The sequence below is a fragment of the Physeter macrocephalus genome, chromosome 2 (genome assembly GCF_002837175.3).
Source record: "Physeter macrocephalus isolate SW-GA chromosome 2, ASM283717v5, whole genome shotgun sequence".
Taxonomy (NCBI): domain Eukaryota; kingdom Metazoa; phylum Chordata; class Mammalia; order Artiodactyla; family Physeteridae; genus Physeter; species Physeter macrocephalus.
Genome location: NC_041215.1, coordinates 9765080 through 9783092, shown reverse-complemented (window position 1 = coordinate 9783092; position 18013 = coordinate 9765080). Strand labels below are relative to the sequence as shown.

Genomic DNA, 18013 nt, shown 5'->3' with positions numbered 1-18013 from the left:
TACGTCTCACAAATTCTAATAAATAGTAGTATTTCCATAATTGTCCAGTTCTCAGTTTTTTTTTTTTTTTTGTGGCCTCACATCTTACAGGATCTTAGTTCCCTGACCAGGGATTGAACCTGGGCCCCAGCAGTGAAAGTGCCAACTCCTAACCACTGGACGGCCTGGGGATTCCCTCAATATTTTCTAATTTCCATTTTTTCCTTTGACTCATCTAGAACTTTATTCTGTTTTGATGGTTAGTTTGTTTGGGCCTGGCATAAGGGAAACATTCCATAATGTTGCTGTTATTATTATTATTGCCCAGCTGGCTCATTAGGAGAGTGAAGACTTGCCTCTGCTCTCTTTGTCTATTTTCCTGGAACTAGAAAGGCAACACAGGTCCCACCCCAAACCCCAAGGTACACAGAGAACTGCTGAGGAACTCTTGGTGCCATCTGCCCAGGTCTAGGAGGTTCTGGCATAATGAAGTCACAAGGGCGTGCCCAAACTAAGTTTGCATCATGAAACTTTGACCTGGTAACAGCCCTCTGAGGAATCTAACCCAAGGCAATAATCCAACAGAAAGAAAAAGACACACACACACACACACACACACACTCACACTCTCTCTCTCTCTCTCTCTCTCAGATAAATGCTCATTATGTAATTATTCCCTAAAGAGGAAACAATCTAAACATCACTGTGATAAGTTTTCACACATTGCTACAATCCTCATAATTATTTTGCTAGCTGTAAAATATTCCACTAAGAATACCACATATGACTGACCAAGTCCCCTGAATATAAAGTGCTCAGCACAGTACTCATAAAGAAAATACTCAATAAATGCTATGTTAGCAAGTATGAGGCCTCTCAATTTGCAGAGGAAAGAACAGCTGCTTCCCCTCTTACCATGGGACTGGGAGGCATTGTTTCCAGCCTTTTTGCTAACAGTGTTGCAGGGAACATCCTGATACATACGTCATTCTGGACATATGAATACACTGTAGGGTAAATTCCAAGGAATGGTATTGCTGGGTCAAAGTGTGCATTTTGAAGTAATGTTAGTTTTATAATAGAAATATACTTAAAATTATCCTGTCATTTCCAACTTCTTCCTCTGTTGGCCAAGGAACTGGTTATCAGAGTTGTGTATCTGCATATTTGCCCTGAGGCCCTTTGCAGGGAATGGAAACTCCCAGCTAAGCTTAAACTCCAGTGGGTGGCTGGCCAGTAGATGGGGGGCTGCATACAATGAGTTCAACTGCCCCTTTCAACACTGATAGAAGAAGATCAGACCCTTCATTTCCATCTCTGTTTAATGGGGGAAAGAACTACACGGTGTTGTCTGAAAGTTATGACAAAGAAGATGACAAAGGTGAACACTGGTAGCCCAGAGAAGGGAGTGAGAACCAGTAGTGGGAAGTGAATCTTACGTGTATCTTGCCCTTGACGAAGGTGGTGATATCTTCCTCATTGTCAAAGATGGACAGTGTCTGGAGTAAGTTATTTTCCAGCCATTCCCAGTGTTTTGTGATCTCTTTGCGGGAAGAACCTAGGAGAGGTTTGGTGGCATAAAGAAAAGGAAAATCATAAAATCACCAGGCCTTAAACATAAACTCAAGAGAGATTAAAATGGGTGACCTAGGGCTTCCCTGGTGGCGCAGTGGTTGCACGTCCGCCTGCCGATGCAGGGGAACAGGGTTCGCGCCCCGGTCTGGGAGGATCCCACATGCCGCGGAGCGGCTGGGCCTGTGAGCCATGGCCGCTGAGCCTGCGCGTCCGGAGCCTGTGCTCCGCAACGGGAGAGGCCGCAGCAGAGGGAGGCCCGCATACCACCAAAAAAAAAAAAAATAATAATAATAATAAAATGGGTGACCTAATGTGCGATACCAAAGTGACTACAATCTTTGAGCTGCTTACTCTTTCCTTCTTTATGTATATGACAAAAGTCATAAATGGTCCTGATAAAAACACAAAATAAAAAAATTCTGATAGAATTACAGAGTCATGAGGAAAATAAAGCCTCAATTTCCCTCTAATGCCCAGAGTAAGAGTGACTGCTAGTTTCCTCTGTGTCCTACCAGAAATAGTCTATACATTTACAGGTTTGCTTACTTACTTTTCTTCGAGATAAAAGGACTTAATGTGGTCTTCCACGTTCAGGTGATTAGCCAGACACAGTCAGACTTGGTAGAGGTGACTGTGGCTCTCCTGAGAATTTAGGCACCCACAGATGGCAGCTGGAGCTTCCTGTAGGCTTCCAGGCCCCTGGCTGGCTGGTCTCTTGCCGGGCCAGAGGTGCCCATCCCTCTCTCTGAAGCCAGATGCCCCACCCAGGTCTTTGCCTCCTCCTCTTCATCCCAGTTCACATCCCAACCTGGATCCCGTCTCTTCCAGGAACCCGTCTGACTCTTTCAGTGTCTGACTGGCCCCCAGTGTCTGCCCCACCTAGGAGGTGTTCCCTGTCCTCCTCAGGGAGGGGTCCCTGTGGGCACTGTAGGCCCAGTGGAAACGGGAGAACTCAGAGAGGCAGCCCATTGCCATTCCCAAAGAGTGAGGCAGCTGTTTTCTCTGCCTCCATCAGGGAATTGGGAAAAGGGGCCCCAGGAGGAGAATTGGAGGGATGAGGGAAGTCCCTGCCAGGCCTGGCTTCCCCTGCCCCTCTGGCACCCCACTTTTTGGGGTTTTTCATGTGTCTGGCATGGAGTTTTTGCACTTAAGAACTCTTCTCTGAATGAATTAACACAAGAATAAGAAAAGGAGTGAAGGCTCTGCTTCCTTTTCAGTATCCTAGGGTGGGACAGTCTGTGGACTGTAAGCACCCAGAAGGCCCCGTTGCTTCTGTGACCACGGAAGGCCCACACACTAGGCATGGAGGGAGCGTTAGCAAAGACGTGAGTCCGACATGACTGTGGACCACAGACATTTTTTGCTGGGCGCCGATCCCTGGTCACCCCATCCTTCACTACCTGGCTACAACTTTTCCATCAGCTGAAGACTCAGCTCTGACCCCACCCTGGCCAGGCTGAGTTGGTCCCTGTCATCTCCTCTGACCCAGGCATCTGCCCATTGCTCTGTCACATGTCACAGTCCAGCCTGACTTGGTTAGGGTTGATTTGTTTTTTTCTTTACATTTACCCAAGAGGCTCACCACCCCAACAAGCAATTCCACAGAAAGACCCTCTCCCATGGGTCTGTGGGAGGATGCCCATGTGAAAATGATTAAACCCAGAATCATACAACTAACAGTGATAATCATAACAATAGATAACTATAAATAGAAATTACCTCTGGAAGTTCCTAAATCATCCATAATTTTTTTTTCATTTTTCTTTGTATATTTATTATGGCCTCCTTTCCCTAGTGCACAGAGGCCAAGGTCTAGTTGTTAGGTGAAGGGAGTTCTTTCTTTCTTGCTCTTTTTGCCAAGAATCCACATTTGAATTTGGAAGTTGAATTTGCATGTGATGCAACCCTCTTACACACATGTTCCTGGCAGCCTAAAACAGAGGAATTTTATCCACAATGCCTGTGTGGATCTGTCTGCACTTTAATTATAAATATTTACATATATTCACTTAAAAGAATTATTAGTCAAAAGCAACTCAATCTTCATTTAGCACTAAGTAAACAATGAAACTATGCCATCTCTATGCTAGGTACTGGGAATAAAAGATATAATAGCTAATTAAATTATTAAGTGCTATTTCTTATTATTATCTTATTTGATTCTTAGAGCACCTTGGAGACAGGTACAGTTATTTTCATTTTATAGGATGAAGCTGAGGCACAGAGAAGTTGAGTATGTTGCCCAAGGTCACCTAGCTGGGAAGTGACCACACCATAATGCTAATCCAGGCTGCCCAGCTGCAGAACCTGCCCACACCCTCAAGGTATTGCTGGCCTAGTGGGAGAGCCAGCAAGCCTTCAGTGCAAAAGTGCTGGTGGAGACATGGCAAGTCTAGAGGAGGGAGAAGGGTAGGTACATGAGTCTGGGGAATCTGGGAAGGTTTTCCATAGGTGTGACATCTGCGTAGGTACTCAACAGAGCAGGAGGAGGTAAAGTGGACATGGGGCGACGCTGTAGGTACACCAGCCAGGACAGGTAGGGTTAAGAACTTCAGGCCCTGCAAGTGTCTTGTCTGGCCGAAGGCCAGCTGTGAGCTAGTGGGGGGAGGAAGACAGAAATGGAGGCAGGCAGACCCTGAAAAGTCCTTTAATGGCAGTCTAAGGAGTGGAGATTCAGTGGCAGGTGAGAGCTGAAGAGAGGTGGTGGGTAAAAACAGAGAGACATGAGCAGATGAGCACAGGGGCCTGACCAGGGCAGGGGCTCCACAGTGCAGCTGGGTCCCTCCCCAGCAGCAGGCCCTGATGACACCAATGGGGTTCCCATGAGGCCCCACAGAGTAGTCACACTCCTCTCTCCCCACACAGAGGCTGCTCTCACTGCCACTGCCCCTCTCCACCTGCTTCCTGAGAAGGGACACCTTGAGAAAAGATGAACAACTCAAGGGCCCATTTTAGAGTTAAGCGTCTCATCTTAGCCCAGGCACACACCAACTGCCCTGGGCCCTACCACACAAGAAGCCTCCTGCAAGTGCCCCACTCTGGGCACGCTGGTGCCTTCACCCCTTGACCTCCCCCCACAACCCAAGCTGGAGTCCAGCTGTGAACACTCCCATCACCTCTTCTCAGGTCTCCAAGGAAAACCATTATCCTGGGGGACAGTGACACTGTGGCTTCTAGCAGAGAGAGATATTCAGCACAGTGGACACGAATAGCTGCTCTGGGCCTGATCTGTGGTTCTGTGTGACTTCGGGTGGGTTACTTAACCCCTCTGGGCCACAGTTTCCTCATCTTCAAAATGGGGAAAATCAAAGTTCCACCTTCTGGAGTTGTTGGGAGGTTCACATGTCTGGCATGCAGGAAGTGCTGTCTGAGTGCCAGCTATGACTGCTGTTTTATCCCAGGGACCTCAGCCAGGCTGGTCCAGCTGAAAGGGGACTTCCTCCTGGACTCTTGGGAGGGTGGGTGTGTCCTCCAAGGAGGACAACTACCGGCGATTCTCGTTATTCACAGTGGTTATGTTCTACCAAGTCTCCTGGAACACTGAATTTGCCAGTACTGCTCCCAGGGGAGCTACAGGGCTAAGTTCGTGTAAGCCTCTGGTCACAACATTTTCACCAACCGATCAATACACTACTTTGTCTTATACGTCTTTCTGCTTAAAGACACCTCATTTAATATATATTTTTAATACCCTAGCATTGAACTCACAGCCAGAAGCACTGTAACTCATGCCTGAAGGAAGCTCATCTAACTTGTATTTTCTCCATAAGGCACATCACAGCTTCCCGCGCTTAAAAACACCACACAGCACTTCAGCATTATACCTGGGGCCATTTTAAACAGCAAAGTCACCAACAGATAACACAAAATGTGAAAAGCATGGTGCTTAGACTTCTAAAAGGAGACATGTTTATGGTTTGAGAGCTGAAACAAGAAGGTAGAAGGATGCCTTGTTCCACCTCAGCTGGGAACCTGTGTGTCTGGTGACTCAAATTTTTCATTGCTCTGCAGACACACATTTCCACAGATGTCCACAAATGACCCCAAAAGTACCACAAGTATTGATTTTGGGGTTTACAGATAACTTTTAGTGAGTAGATGAATTACAAAATATGTAGTCCATGAATAATGATTGGCTGTATCCACCTTGAGAAAAGGTTAGCAGGAGAACATGGACACTGCCCAAGGCCAAGCCCTCAGAGAGGCACGCAGGGCTTCGTGGGGCCCATGTCCGCTTGCCCTGCATCTGTGCACAGCTGAGCTGCCTTCCTAAGCTGGATGCTGGCCTGGACTGTGCTGTCTGAACAAGGGGCAGCATCAGGTTCTCAGTGGGCCATGTCCAATGCAGGAAAGCAGGCTGAGTCCCCTCCCTCTCTGGGGCAGACCCTGCCCAGCACCCCTTGTGATTCAGGGCACCTACCGCACGCCACTGTCCAGTAGACCTGCGAGTCCTGGGTCTGGTGCAGGATGCGGTAAGGGGCCACCCGGGCACTGGAGTCCAGCACCACATCCAGGGTGCCCACGAGAAGACCTGGCAACAGAGCAGAGAGAGGGGAGGGTGAGGGAGGGCTGTGCTGAGAGCTGGGCCTGGCTGGAGGCAGCCATGAGGGTAGCACTGCACCCAAAGCCCCAGCCCAGAGGGTGAAACACCTTACATTACCCTGGTCCGTTAAATTACTTCTTTTTCCTCAAAGGCCTTCAGCCAGTGTCTGATCCCTATCAAAAAATCCCCTCCCACTTCTTCCTGGAAGCTTCTGCTTGTCCTCCTTACTCAGAAACACTTGCAGGCAGGGGCAGATTCAGGTTTTATGGGGCCCAAAGCTTAGATGATCTGGGAGGCCCTCTTCAAGAAAAATACAAAATCAGGTTTGAAAACAAGTATTTCTTCAGAATGAGAAAGTACAACAATGACAATTAAAAACAAGGCAACAATACTACAAATATCACAAAATCCAGAAAAATAATACAATATGTTTTATTAACTGCCAGACACATCTCTTAAGACGTGTTTCTCTGACATGCAGCCTTTTTGGCTGTGTACTCTGATGCCTTTTTCATAAGACAATGATTTTGTAACATCATTTTCCACATCAACAACAGGAAGATAATGTAGCCTCAAAAGTCATGAATAAAAAGAACATGTAAATTTTTAGAATTGTCCAATTTAGGAAAACACCGATCCAGTTTTGTTTTTTTTTTTTTCCATCTCTGAACTGAAGCATTTTAGGGCATTTCAAGTTTTCCTTCTCATCACAGTGTCATCGACATTTGTCAATGTCACTATTTCCCCAATAAATTAGAGGAAATGTCTACCTTTTACCACTATTCGATTCATTCTTCTTCATTAATGGAATTATCCAGCTACATAAAAGCCTGTCCATTGTTCCTATCTGAAACTTATTTTTTCCTTTTCATGAAGAGCTACTTTTGGTATGATCTGAAAATATTTTGTTACCATTTTCCTGTTGATATCAGAATAATTTCTATTGATTTTATTGCTCGATTTTAACACTTGTTTCATATTCCATTTTTAATTTGATTTTTTCCCTCCTCCAGTCTCTAATAAATAAAATAACCAGTTATAAAAGAAGGTACTCTTCACATACATCCAAGTCAGGAGTCTGTAATCTCTCACTTGTTTTACTGAAATGTTCTAAAATGCCTCTCTAAATTGCAGTTAAAGCAGCATATTCAAGCCTTATCAGTGTTTGGAATAAACTGCTTTTTACTGTTTGTGTTGAGGTTTCTCTTCTGGTCTCAGAAATTTTATTTTAATTCCTATATTGTTGGCATATCCATATTGCAAGACTTGAAAACTTTCTAATGGGCAGGCCATCTCATCACACTCTTCAATGAAGAATCTAGGTTGGTATCTGTTTTTAAAAGACAGCTTGAATAAAACCACATCACTAACTGCTCCTTCCCCAGGGAGACAGCGGTCAGGAAGCCATGATGTCCATGATGGCACAGGGAAGGCCATGCCAGAGGCCATGCCAGGACTCACCAAACCTAGCTGGAGCAGAGAGTTCAAGGTGTGGTTACCAGGGGGGGCCTGGGGAGCTCTGCCTTGGGGGACATGGAGAGATGAGTGTGGTAGAAAGGGCCTTCTCTGTACAGGAAAGCAGAGCACAGAGGGACCCACCCACCTGCTGAGATGATCTGTGGAGAAACAGAGCACAGAACAAGCACTGAAATCTGACACAATGGTATGCTGCTGCAACCAAAGATACTGGTGGCCCAAGCACTGCTTTTCTATGTAGGCTTCAAGGTTGACCACTGGTCAGTCTCTCCAGAGGGGCTGCTGCCTAACCTCCACTGAACAGCCTAGTCCAGGAGACAGGTCCAGCACCGGCTCCTGTGATTCCAGAGGCCTTTGGGAAGGAGCTCAAGGCACCGAAGGGAACAGGTTTCTTGGGAATGGTACAGTCTCTTCCACATCAGGAGGTGTGGCCCAGGAAAGACTGACGGAAGAGGTCTCCTATGGGAAGCTTCTATCTGCAACTGGTAGGACTGCATTAGCTGCTAATGTTTAAAATTAGGACATTTCACAGAAAATTCTCTTGATAACTGGAAGACCTGTCAACACTGGGCCTGAGGTCCTAAATGGCAACAATGGACCACCCGAGGAGCACAGGCACTGGTCTGGCCCTAAAACTGACCCAGGTCTGCTTGGGAGTGCCTGGGGCAGGTCCTGGAGCATAAGGGACCTTGGACAACACCCTAGAGGGAATGCCCAGTAGGCATCCCCTGGATCCCAAATGCCACACACTCCAGGAAGTGCCTGTCTGGTCTAGTCCTGTGTAGTACCCAGACGGGCAAAGAGGCACCTTGGCTGGTTCACCGAACACATATACTGGTGATTCGGCTAAGCCTCGGTCTGCAGCTCCAACGCACCAAGAAGCAGGAAAGGTGGGTGAGGAGAAGCTGGAGGGATGGGGGCTGAGGCCAGCAGCAGCTAGGAGAACTCTGATCTTGCTGAAATGGCAATTCTTTGGTGAGTTGGGAATGAAGATGGCAAAAGAAAACGAATGCTTGTGTCACTTGACCCCTCCTCGGAGGCACTTGGAGAAACTGAAGCAAAAGCAGAAGACAGGAAGATCTCGCGGACTTTCAGCTGTGAAATCCCCTTACAGGAAGCTGCACACGCCTCCGCTAAGCACCGGGAAGCTCACAGGCAGCGAGTCCGGGCACAGGCCGCCTCCAGCCTTCTCTTGGCTGCCCTGGTTGACAGAAGTCTCCCCATCCGCCTCCTAACGCGAGCTCATCTGTCTTCCTCGAGTCCCTGGCCCCGTCCTCACCTCGCACCACCCCACCCCACCCCGTCCCTGCCTCCCACCCGCAGTTCGCGTTCCGACCTCCCACCCCCCACTCAGTGCCGGCCTCGCGCCCCCAGGCCCCCGCCGCACGCGCTGACGTGCGCGTCCGCAGTGACGCGCCGAGGCTGGGCCTGTCCTGGGCCGCTGGTCCTGGGCCCCGCCGCCTGGCGCCCCCTCCTCGCCCGCCCCGCGGTGGCGCCCACAGGCCCGGCCGCCGCGCGCCTCTCACCCGTGAGGCCGCCGCCCTTGCCGTGGCCCCGGCGCCGCTGCAGCACGAAGAAGGGGTTGGCCCGCTCCGTCACCCACAGCGCGTTGGCCACCAGCACCTCCTCCGGGCCCAGCCACATCGTGGCGCCGTCCACACCGGGCCGTGGCCGGCCAGGCGGAAGCGCCGCCGTAGTCGCCGCGCGGAGCCGAGCGGGCGGGGCGGGGCGAGGCGAACGGGCGGCGCCCCCTGGCGGCCGCCGGGACCTGCGAGCCCTTCGGGCTTGCAGGGCGCTCCGCTCTCCCCACCCGGCCCCGCCCACCCGCCCAGTCCTCCGGCCACAGGCCGGCTTAGCCCGGCCGTGTCCGCTTCCCTTTCGCCCATCTCGCTGCAGGCCCCTGCGCTGCAGCCTCATCTAGGAGGATCGGCCAGGTGCCGGGGTCACGGGCCTCTGGCCGGAATGGTTGAGTCCACGGTCCACAGATAGCAGGGCTTCTGGCCTTTTGTAAAAACCCATCCAGGGTGTGCGGGGAAAATGTAGAGAAACAGCATTTGGAGATACAGTTTTGCTGATTGTGCAGGGCATGCCAGTGCGTGTTAACATTGGAAAGGGTGTCTGGAAAAGAGTTAGTCGATTGTGGTAACTCAGTTTTGGCACTTGGGCCTAAGACGAAGAGAACCTCCGGGAGTCCAGGACAGGTTGTCAGGAAGCCCTGAGGCTGGCAGGGTCCTCAGAAACCAGTGCAGTCCCTCACTTGATAGATGGGGTCACTGAGGCTGAGTGGTCTTGGGGTCGGGGGCAGGGCCTGCCCTGGGGCCAGCAGGGGCTTCTGAACGGGTATGGGGCGGGCAGCAAAGGGAGGCTGGGGATGTGGATCCCTGCTCTCCCAGTGCTGGCCTGTAGGGGTCGACCGCCTCACAGTCCAAACATTGACCCTTTTTGAGTGAAAGAGGGAGCAGTTAATGCCGTCTGGGCCAATAGGCATAAATCCAGAATATCCAGGGCTAATTGGGATGCAGGATCTGGCCTGAGGCCGCCAGAATCCGGCAGGAGGCCAGAGGGAAGGGGGCACTTTAGAATCATCCCTGGAGGCTTAAGGTGTTTGTTTTTTTAAAAAAATAAATTTATTTATTTTTGGCTGGTTGGTTGGGTCTTTGTTGCTGCGTGGGCTTATCTCTAATTGCGTTGAGTGGGGGCTACTCCACTGCAGTGCACGGGCTTCTCATTGCGGTGGCTTCTGTTGTTGCGGAGCACGGGCTCTAGGCGAGTGGGCTTCAGTAGTTGTGGCACGTGGGCTCAGTAGTTGTGGCGCACGGGCTTAGTAGGTCCGCCGCATGTGGGATCTTCCTGGACCAGTGCTCGAACCCGTGTCCCCTGCATTGGTAGGCAGATTCTTAACCACTGTGCCACCAAGGAAACCCCGGTTGTCTTTTTGATTGTTGAGCTGTAAGAGTTATTTTTATATTCCAGATACTAGACTATTATTGGATATATGATATTAAGCCTACTTTCATTATTTTAAATCCAATCCCCACTCACTTACCCTACGAGGTAGATATTTTAAGATCCATATTAAAGAGGTAAAACTGAAATCCAGACAGGTGATTTGCCAATTTCATACTAATAAGTGGCAGAGATAATATTAATGTCCAGACCTTTAAGGTTCCAACTCTAGTCTACGTGTATTGGACATTTGCTGTTTTTGCCCCAACATCCTTTTCTTCCTGTGCAGCATCATGATTTTGCTGTGGCAACCACACCTTACAACTCTCAGCGCCTATTTTTCAGGTGAAGCTGAATGCACTCCTGGGCTGCAGAAGTAGAGCCCATGTTGGCCTTAGCTAATAGCACATTCTGCCTCTGTGACCATAGTGGTTCGGTGATGTCCATGTGCTTCCAACCAAGCCAATCAGGGTCAAGGAGATGCCATTCTGGTCTCCTGGGGAAGTAAACCAGCTCTTGTGCTGATGGGGCTACAACCTCTCTGAGCCTGAGAATGCAGTTTACTTGGAGGAAGCAAGTCTAGCAAATGTGTCCTGGTGTCAGTGTTTGAGGGCCAAACCATGCTATAAGTGACGTAAGCATACCCATGGCATTTAAGCTTTTGTGAGGCACTATACTTCTCTTTGTCTTAAGCCAGTTTGGGTTGGGGTTTCTGACATTTGCAACTAAGAGTCCTCACTGATACAGGTTACCACCAACAGTACTCCATGTAGCCAATGCATCTTTTTCAATAGGTTTTTATTGAAATGGTTATATTAGTAAATCCCACACATACAGGTATACACTATTGGAATATAGGTATATACCATACAATTTTACTACTTAATTATACTTACATCAACCATACATTTCAAAGGGCTAAGATCTGATTGCCAAGAAGTCAGCTCACATTCTACTTGCAGGTGCCTGTGTTCTAGACAAAGTAACCCCCCTATAGTGAACCCCAAAATTAAGCTAATGATCAGTTTTGCTTCTTGGATATTTGATGTGTGTTCTTTACGGCACAAGCTATCCAATGGTGAATTAAATTTAAGTGCAGTTTCCCTTTCATCCCTCAAGGTGGACAATGTCATTAGCTACATTTAGGTATATCCCAAGCCTCCCCCACCCCAAATTACCTTTGCTACAGTTAGAAAAATAGTTTTGTAACTCACCCTCTGAGATGTTGTGCATAGTTAGCAGGAACCCAGAGTAAGAGGAACTCTTTGAGTGACCTAAATATGAAAGCAGTAACTTTGATATGAGTATAAAAGCTACTGAAGGTAAAAAAACAATTGTGACATATGTGGCCTAGGACTTGGACCAACTCCTTCTCTTGTACAGGAACAGGATGGTTCTATTAGGTGATGGTGTTCCCCATATTCCAAATAGCATGTCCTAGCTTGGAGTCTTTTCCTGTTTCTGTAATCACACTGGTCAAGTTTCCTTAGCCAGAGCCATTGCTGCTCAGAAGTAGACCCTGCTTTCCATTCTCAGCTTAAGACACCAAATTCTGGCCCCAAGCATGGTCCGAGGGTGCCCCTCATCCAGCTGGGTCTGCAAGACAGGCCTGGGCTGCTAGGGGATGAACAGACATAGTGCCCTCTCCACTTCTCTCTAGGATGGCACGTGTCGTCTCAGGCTGGGCACCCAGCAAAGGAGCTGGGACTCTGGCACTGGCCGCACCTACTGACCTGGTCCACGTGGGATGCAGTGGCAGTAAGCAGTAGGCAGTTAGCCTTTCTGCTTAGGAACAGCTTACTCACCTGGGAAAGAAATGGCCTGAGGTGTGATAGTCTACCTACCCCACATCTTTTGTATTCCACAAACATCTTGGCTCAGTACTGCCCAGTCACTAGAAAACTCCTTTAATATCACATAGTGTAAATATCCTTGGACCAAATTATGGATGAAGGATAATTCTAAGAGCAAATTAGAGTTCACTTTGTGTTGGGTTAAATTTGTAAAAAATAGCTCAGAACATTCATCTGTAACTAATAGCTGTAAAGAGAGCTGGAGAGAGAGGGTGATAATCAGCTGAGGGATAAGGAGCTGATGAAGGCCAGTCAGACTTGCCAGATGACCGGCATGCCCCTTCCTTACACACACGCCTGCCCAAGTGGACTGGTGACAAATGAGCCGTTTCAGCCCAGCATTAAACAAGGGGGGGACCCTAGAAGCGGTGTCCCAGGGGATCAAGGGCCCACTGCAGCTGAGAAAAAGGTGCTAATGACATCCTCCAGCTCTCGGCTTTTCCACAGAAGAAGAATGTGTGTGGTTTGTAAAGGTGTTTACAGCTGAGCTGGACACCACCCTTGGCTTGAGCATGCATGCTCTGGCAGCTGCCTCTGAGCCACCAGCAATGCTTCCCCAGGCCTGTTGTTTCTGAGAAAGTCACTCCTTTCAGGCTGCCAAACTGGGTCTTTGTCACCTCAAACCTCCATCTTTTTGTGTATGTTCATGTGGAAGAGTCAGTGGGAGGGACCAGGAAAGCCTGGGACAGGTCTGAGTGACTCCAACTGCACTGAATCCTTCTGAAACTTTAATTCTCAAGTTTGTATGAAGTTCAACGTTTCTTTGTTTTTTGTTTGTCATAAATTATCTTCCCTCTTCCCCAAGTCAGAGTGAAGAAAAAAGTGGCTTGAGCTATGGTGGAACTGCAAGAGGCAAAACCCCAGATAAGTCCCAGGTTACGGACTGGCCCCCCCCCGCCCCCCTGCCAGGGCCTTGTGAGACCATTAGAACCAAGTCTTGGGCAGACGTGTCCTTTTAGCTGTCGAGACCGGCGGCATCGCCTCCCCTCCATGGTCACTGAAGGCTGGTGGGACGCAGCTCTGGAGAACACAGGTGATTGCTTTTACCCTATGTCTGGTGAGGACCCACTGGACTCTCTTCTTCAAGTCTCAGTCTTTTGGGATCTTTCAGGGCACTCCTAAGAAAGAGGGCAAACCTCCTGACTTGACTCCCAGAGGAGTGATAGAAGCTGGCCAGTTGGGGACACGGCCCCCGTGGGAGAAACCCTTCTCCCTGGTTGTGGGAACTGGCATGCTTTGCTTTTCCTGCTGCTTTGCAGGACAGTAAAAAAAAAAAAAAAGCACAATTCCACGAAGGAAACACAGGCACCTTACTTCTGTATCCTTCTTTCTGAATTTTCTCTGATGTTATGAAACAAAATTTTTAAGGCGTTTTCCAGCCCGGCTGAAAGGATCTTAACCATCTACGGATGTCAGATGAACCTGTGTACTCGACATTCATTTCATCCTTTTCCAAATGGACTTTGGAATGATTTACCAACAAAGCCAAACGAAAAGGCAACACTAGATGCATCCCACTTGTAACAACTGCCTTTAACAGGGAAGAGACACTTATTTTAAGCTTGTGGGTGTCAACTCCCGTATGTGGAGTTGGGAGTGAATGCTGAGTTTAATAACTCCAAACCCCATCTCTGGGCGTGAGTGAGGCTGCTCCTGGCATGGCAGTGAGGTGAACACCACTTTTCTTGAATAGGGAAGTTACACTCACTGGTTTTTATAAATCAGTTGCTGTCTATAGCCCCTTCTGTCCTTAAATATCAGTGTCCCCAGGGCTTTATCCCAAGCCTGTTTCTCAAATCACTGGGCAGTTTTCACCCCATTCTGATTTCCATCATCATCTGAACTTAGCTTAGGAACCCCAGGCCTGGCTGGACACCCACTCTGGGAGATTCTAACTCCAGTGAGTGTGTGTAGGAGGGGGGAGAGGGAGAGATTTGGGGCACCTGAGGGACTGGATTACATGGAGACTACTTTGGTAGGTGTAGGTGACATGTACATTTAAAACACAGCTTCCCAGGATTCTGAGGCACGGAGGGGCCTCACCAAACCACTGCCTGAGATCCAAGGTTACATCTCCGTGCCTCCCCTAGAGGTCCTGCCAGCCCCCAGATCTAAAGTGTCCCCACAAGGGCTCTCTCTCCCTGTGTCCCACCAACAACCACTGGGTCACCGAGACCGGTGCCTGGGCTTCCTCTTCAATCTCATGGCTCCCTCCTTTCCCACTGTCAGACCCCAGCACTCAGGTATTGCAGGGCCTACCCGGCTCACCCTGACCCCATCTCCCTCCCCACAGCAAAGCCGTCCCTGCCCAGGAGGTGAAACCCATGGCCTTGCTGGTCTCAGCTTCTCTTGGCCTGTCTTCACTGGGGGTGTAGCATCCTCGGCAACCACAGGTCCTGTTGGTGGGGTCCCTGTGCTGCACCGTGCCCTTCAATCTATGCCCTGAAACCCCCTCTTCACCATTCACCATCATTTCATTTGGGCTTATATCCCAGTTGGTTGTTAATGTGCCAGCTCCCATAACAGCCAAAATTTTAATGATCACTGGATTCAACTTAACTCCCTGTATGTGTGTTTGGTACATAGTGAGAACTTACTACCTTTTTCCTTCTAAATGCTGCTTCCTGGAAATAGTGCTTTTGTTTCACGACATTTATGAGCAGCAACCATTGTCAAGGTGATCTGACATTAACACCATCCCTTGTTTTCCTACTGCAGAACCACTGCCTAGATAATAAAGGTGAACAGCAAGCAAGATAACATTTTGATTTTTCTTCAATCAAAACCAGTTTCATTTAACATGTAGATCAAGGAAAGAACTGGATGTGGGGGATAATAAAAATAGGAGAAGAGCTTATGAAGTCCACAGGAAATATCAAGTTAGTCAAATTTAGTAATCCTATTTTGCTTAAACCCTTTGCGGCCGCATCTTTCGGAAGCTAGGCTGTTGCATGCATCAGTTCAAACCGGTGTTCAGGGAAGTGCTTCATGATGTTCCTCTGAGCCAGGCCTGAGGAGGGACCAGGAGATGGAGCCTTTCTTCAAAAGTGGGACTCACCAGACTTTGTCAGGTGGTATTAACCACCTGGTGGTGGAACTTGTCTTCCCCTGAGGGGGTAGAGGCAGGCAGCCCTGGACAGACATGCTGTCCACTCACACCACCAAGCCCGACCCTTGTACTGCAGACAGCTTGGTTGTTATCTGGCCAGCCGCCTCTCTGCTCTCCCAAAAATAACAGGAAAGGAGGGCTATGGGCAGTTCTTCCCTTAGGAAGTTAAAAATCACCAGATTGTAAGCGTTTGCGTTTTAACTGTCACCACCGAATTCCTCGCAGATCAGCTGACGGTTCTGGCTGCTCCGGACCCCGCTCCACCCTCGTCCTGTGGTGCCTGCTGGTTCTGTACCCAGCTCGGCTTGGAGACAGGGTGGAGATCTTGCCAGGAGGAAGAGGCTGGAGCCAGGCCCAGCTCAGAGCAGTCCACTGGAGGGACAGGGGGTTTATGGTGTAAGAAGCTCACTCCTCTGCCCCTTCCACTCTTCAAACAGTACTCCCCACCCCCTTCCCCCCAAAGCCCACAAAAAACAATCAGAGGTTATCATATTATTCCTGGCTAATGATCACTGCAGCCGGAAGACTTGCAACAGCTGAGATACTCATACAGGGCAGAAGGGCCTCTCCACACCCCAACTTTGCCACATGGCCAAGGCACTCGGCTCCCTGCACCGCAAGCTTCTCACAGGCAGGACTGCCCATGGTGAGAAGTGCCTTCTTGCAAAGCTCACAGGGCAAGCAGCCTGGCGTCCCACCCCCTGCCAGGGTCCTGGGGGTGGCTGGGCCGAGGCTTTCCCCTCGGCACAGCAGCCGGCGAAGCTCTGTTGTTTGGGATGAAAAACGCTACCCCTGCTATTCCTGGAGTATATGACCTCCCCGGAGAAGTTACTGCCTCTCCTGACAAAGGCAGGACTTTCTCTAGCTGAGCAGGAAAGTGGCCCCAATTTTTAGGAAAAGGGTGTTGAGCTGGGATCTGAAGCACTATGCTGAGAGAATTCCCCTGTCAGAAATGCCTCCTTCGTTATTTGACAGTGAATGTGTGCCTAGATTTACCAGAAATTCAAATATTATATTAATAGGTGGACTTTTAGGCACCTGAATATTCAATTTCATCTCAAGTAATTTCATTTCTTTTCAGTAATGTCTGGAGTGAAATTTAATGTATATGCTTTTTTAAAAAATATATATGAAATGTAGTATTTGTTTTATTTATTTATGTATTTATTTATTTATTTATGGCTGCCTTGGGTCTTTGTTGCTGCGTGCGGGCTTTCTCTAGTTGCGGCGAGCGGGGGCTACTCTTCATTGCGGTGCGCAGGCTTCTCATTGTGGTGGCTTCTCTTGTTGTGGAGCACGGGCTCTAGGCACGCGGGCTTCAGTAGTTGTGGCATGCGGGCTCAGTAGTTGTGGCTCGCGGGCTCTAGGTGCGTGGGCTCAGTAGTTGTGGTGCACGGGCTTAGTTGCTCTGTGGCATGTGGGATCTTCCCAGCCCAGGGCTTGAACCCGTGTCCCCTGCATTGGCGGGTGCATTCTTAACCACTGCGCCACCAGGGAAGCCCCTGTATATGCTTTTATAAGATTGTACTAATCAGAAGAAAACACTCCATTCAGATCTGAGTTCTGGTTCAGGAAAACAAGGTCATGGTAGGGATGACATAGTCAGGACTGAGCCATTTTCTCTGTCAGGTGAGCCAAACCAAATATAAATGCAGGTGAGTGTCTGGAAACTCTGGCAGACTGAGTTCTAATCTCCTTGAGACATATTCTCTCACTGTAAAGCCGGTGGGGCAAACCTGTCTTTCTGAATAGTGCTCTCTTGGAACTGTTTATCAAAAATATTTTTACAGTACAAAGACTATAGTACAAAGGAAAACCAAACAAAAGCCCTTGGTTAAAGGTAAAAAGAAAAAGCTGCTACAACCTTAAAACTCTGCACTGTTCCAGCCTCGAATAATAATAACATGCTGCTGGTCACTCGGAGGTGACATCACTCCCTGGTTCTCTGAGGGGTTTTGTTCCAGGCACAACTGTGTCTGAGGCATCTTAGCGACACATCACAAGAGGAGAGCCAGCTGCACACGAAAAATGGCAAGTGTTCACTTCAAACTCTGTCCTACAGAGTCAATACAAATCACAGGGCAACTCTGCATGGCTTGCTGCTGGATCTAACTCTAGGCATATGGAACTGAAGTTTCCACTCTCATACAAGGATGTGAGGATTTACATTTACATCTCTCCGTAGCTTATATCGATGGGAGAAACAGGCTGAACTGTGGTGTGTCCTTAAGCAAAAAGGATGCGTAATTTGTTTTATAAATTTGCTCACTGTGGTTCTGTGTTGGGATTACTCTTAAGATACATGTTTCTTGCGATGTTAACTTGATGTCATCCCAGGCATGTGGGAAGAGCATGTGTGTCCCTCATGTCTGCCACGCTGGCTACCAAGGCTTTCCTGTAAGCTCCTGTGCCTGCTTCATGCTGAAGCTGAGGCTGGTGGGAGGGGACTGGGCTGGATGGGTGAAGACTGAAGACGGGTGCTTATATGGTATCTAACAGCAAGGAGGTGGTTTGGTTTTCTCAAGAAAGCAC

The 18013-nt window shown here is 48.8% G+C and overlaps 1 protein-coding gene across 6 annotated transcripts in view; it reads right to left on the bottom strand.

Moving 5' to 3' along the window:
- TBC1D9B (TBC1 domain family member 9B) overlaps positions 1–9291 on the bottom strand; it is a 44522-nt gene extending 35231 nt beyond the window's left edge. For 4 of the 6 annotated variants that reach the window (XM_024116278.2, XM_024116279.3, XM_024116281.3 and 1 more), the window contains exons 1-3: positions 9100–9291; positions 5975–6085; positions 1419–1537 (exon numbers count right to left, since the gene is read on the bottom strand). In XM_024116278.2, the coding sequence (XP_023972046.1) occupies positions 1419–1537; positions 5975–6085; positions 9100–9217 (348 nt within the window). In that variant the 5' untranslated portion in view covers positions 9218–9291. Of the gene's footprint in view, positions 1–1418; positions 1538–3273; positions 3486–5974; positions 6086–8448; positions 8682–9099 lie in introns of those variants that run through there. The other 2 variants (XM_028498099.2, XM_007118568.4) reach the window with 2 other exon arrangements.
- Between the last annotated feature and the right edge of the window lie 8722 nt (positions 9292–18013).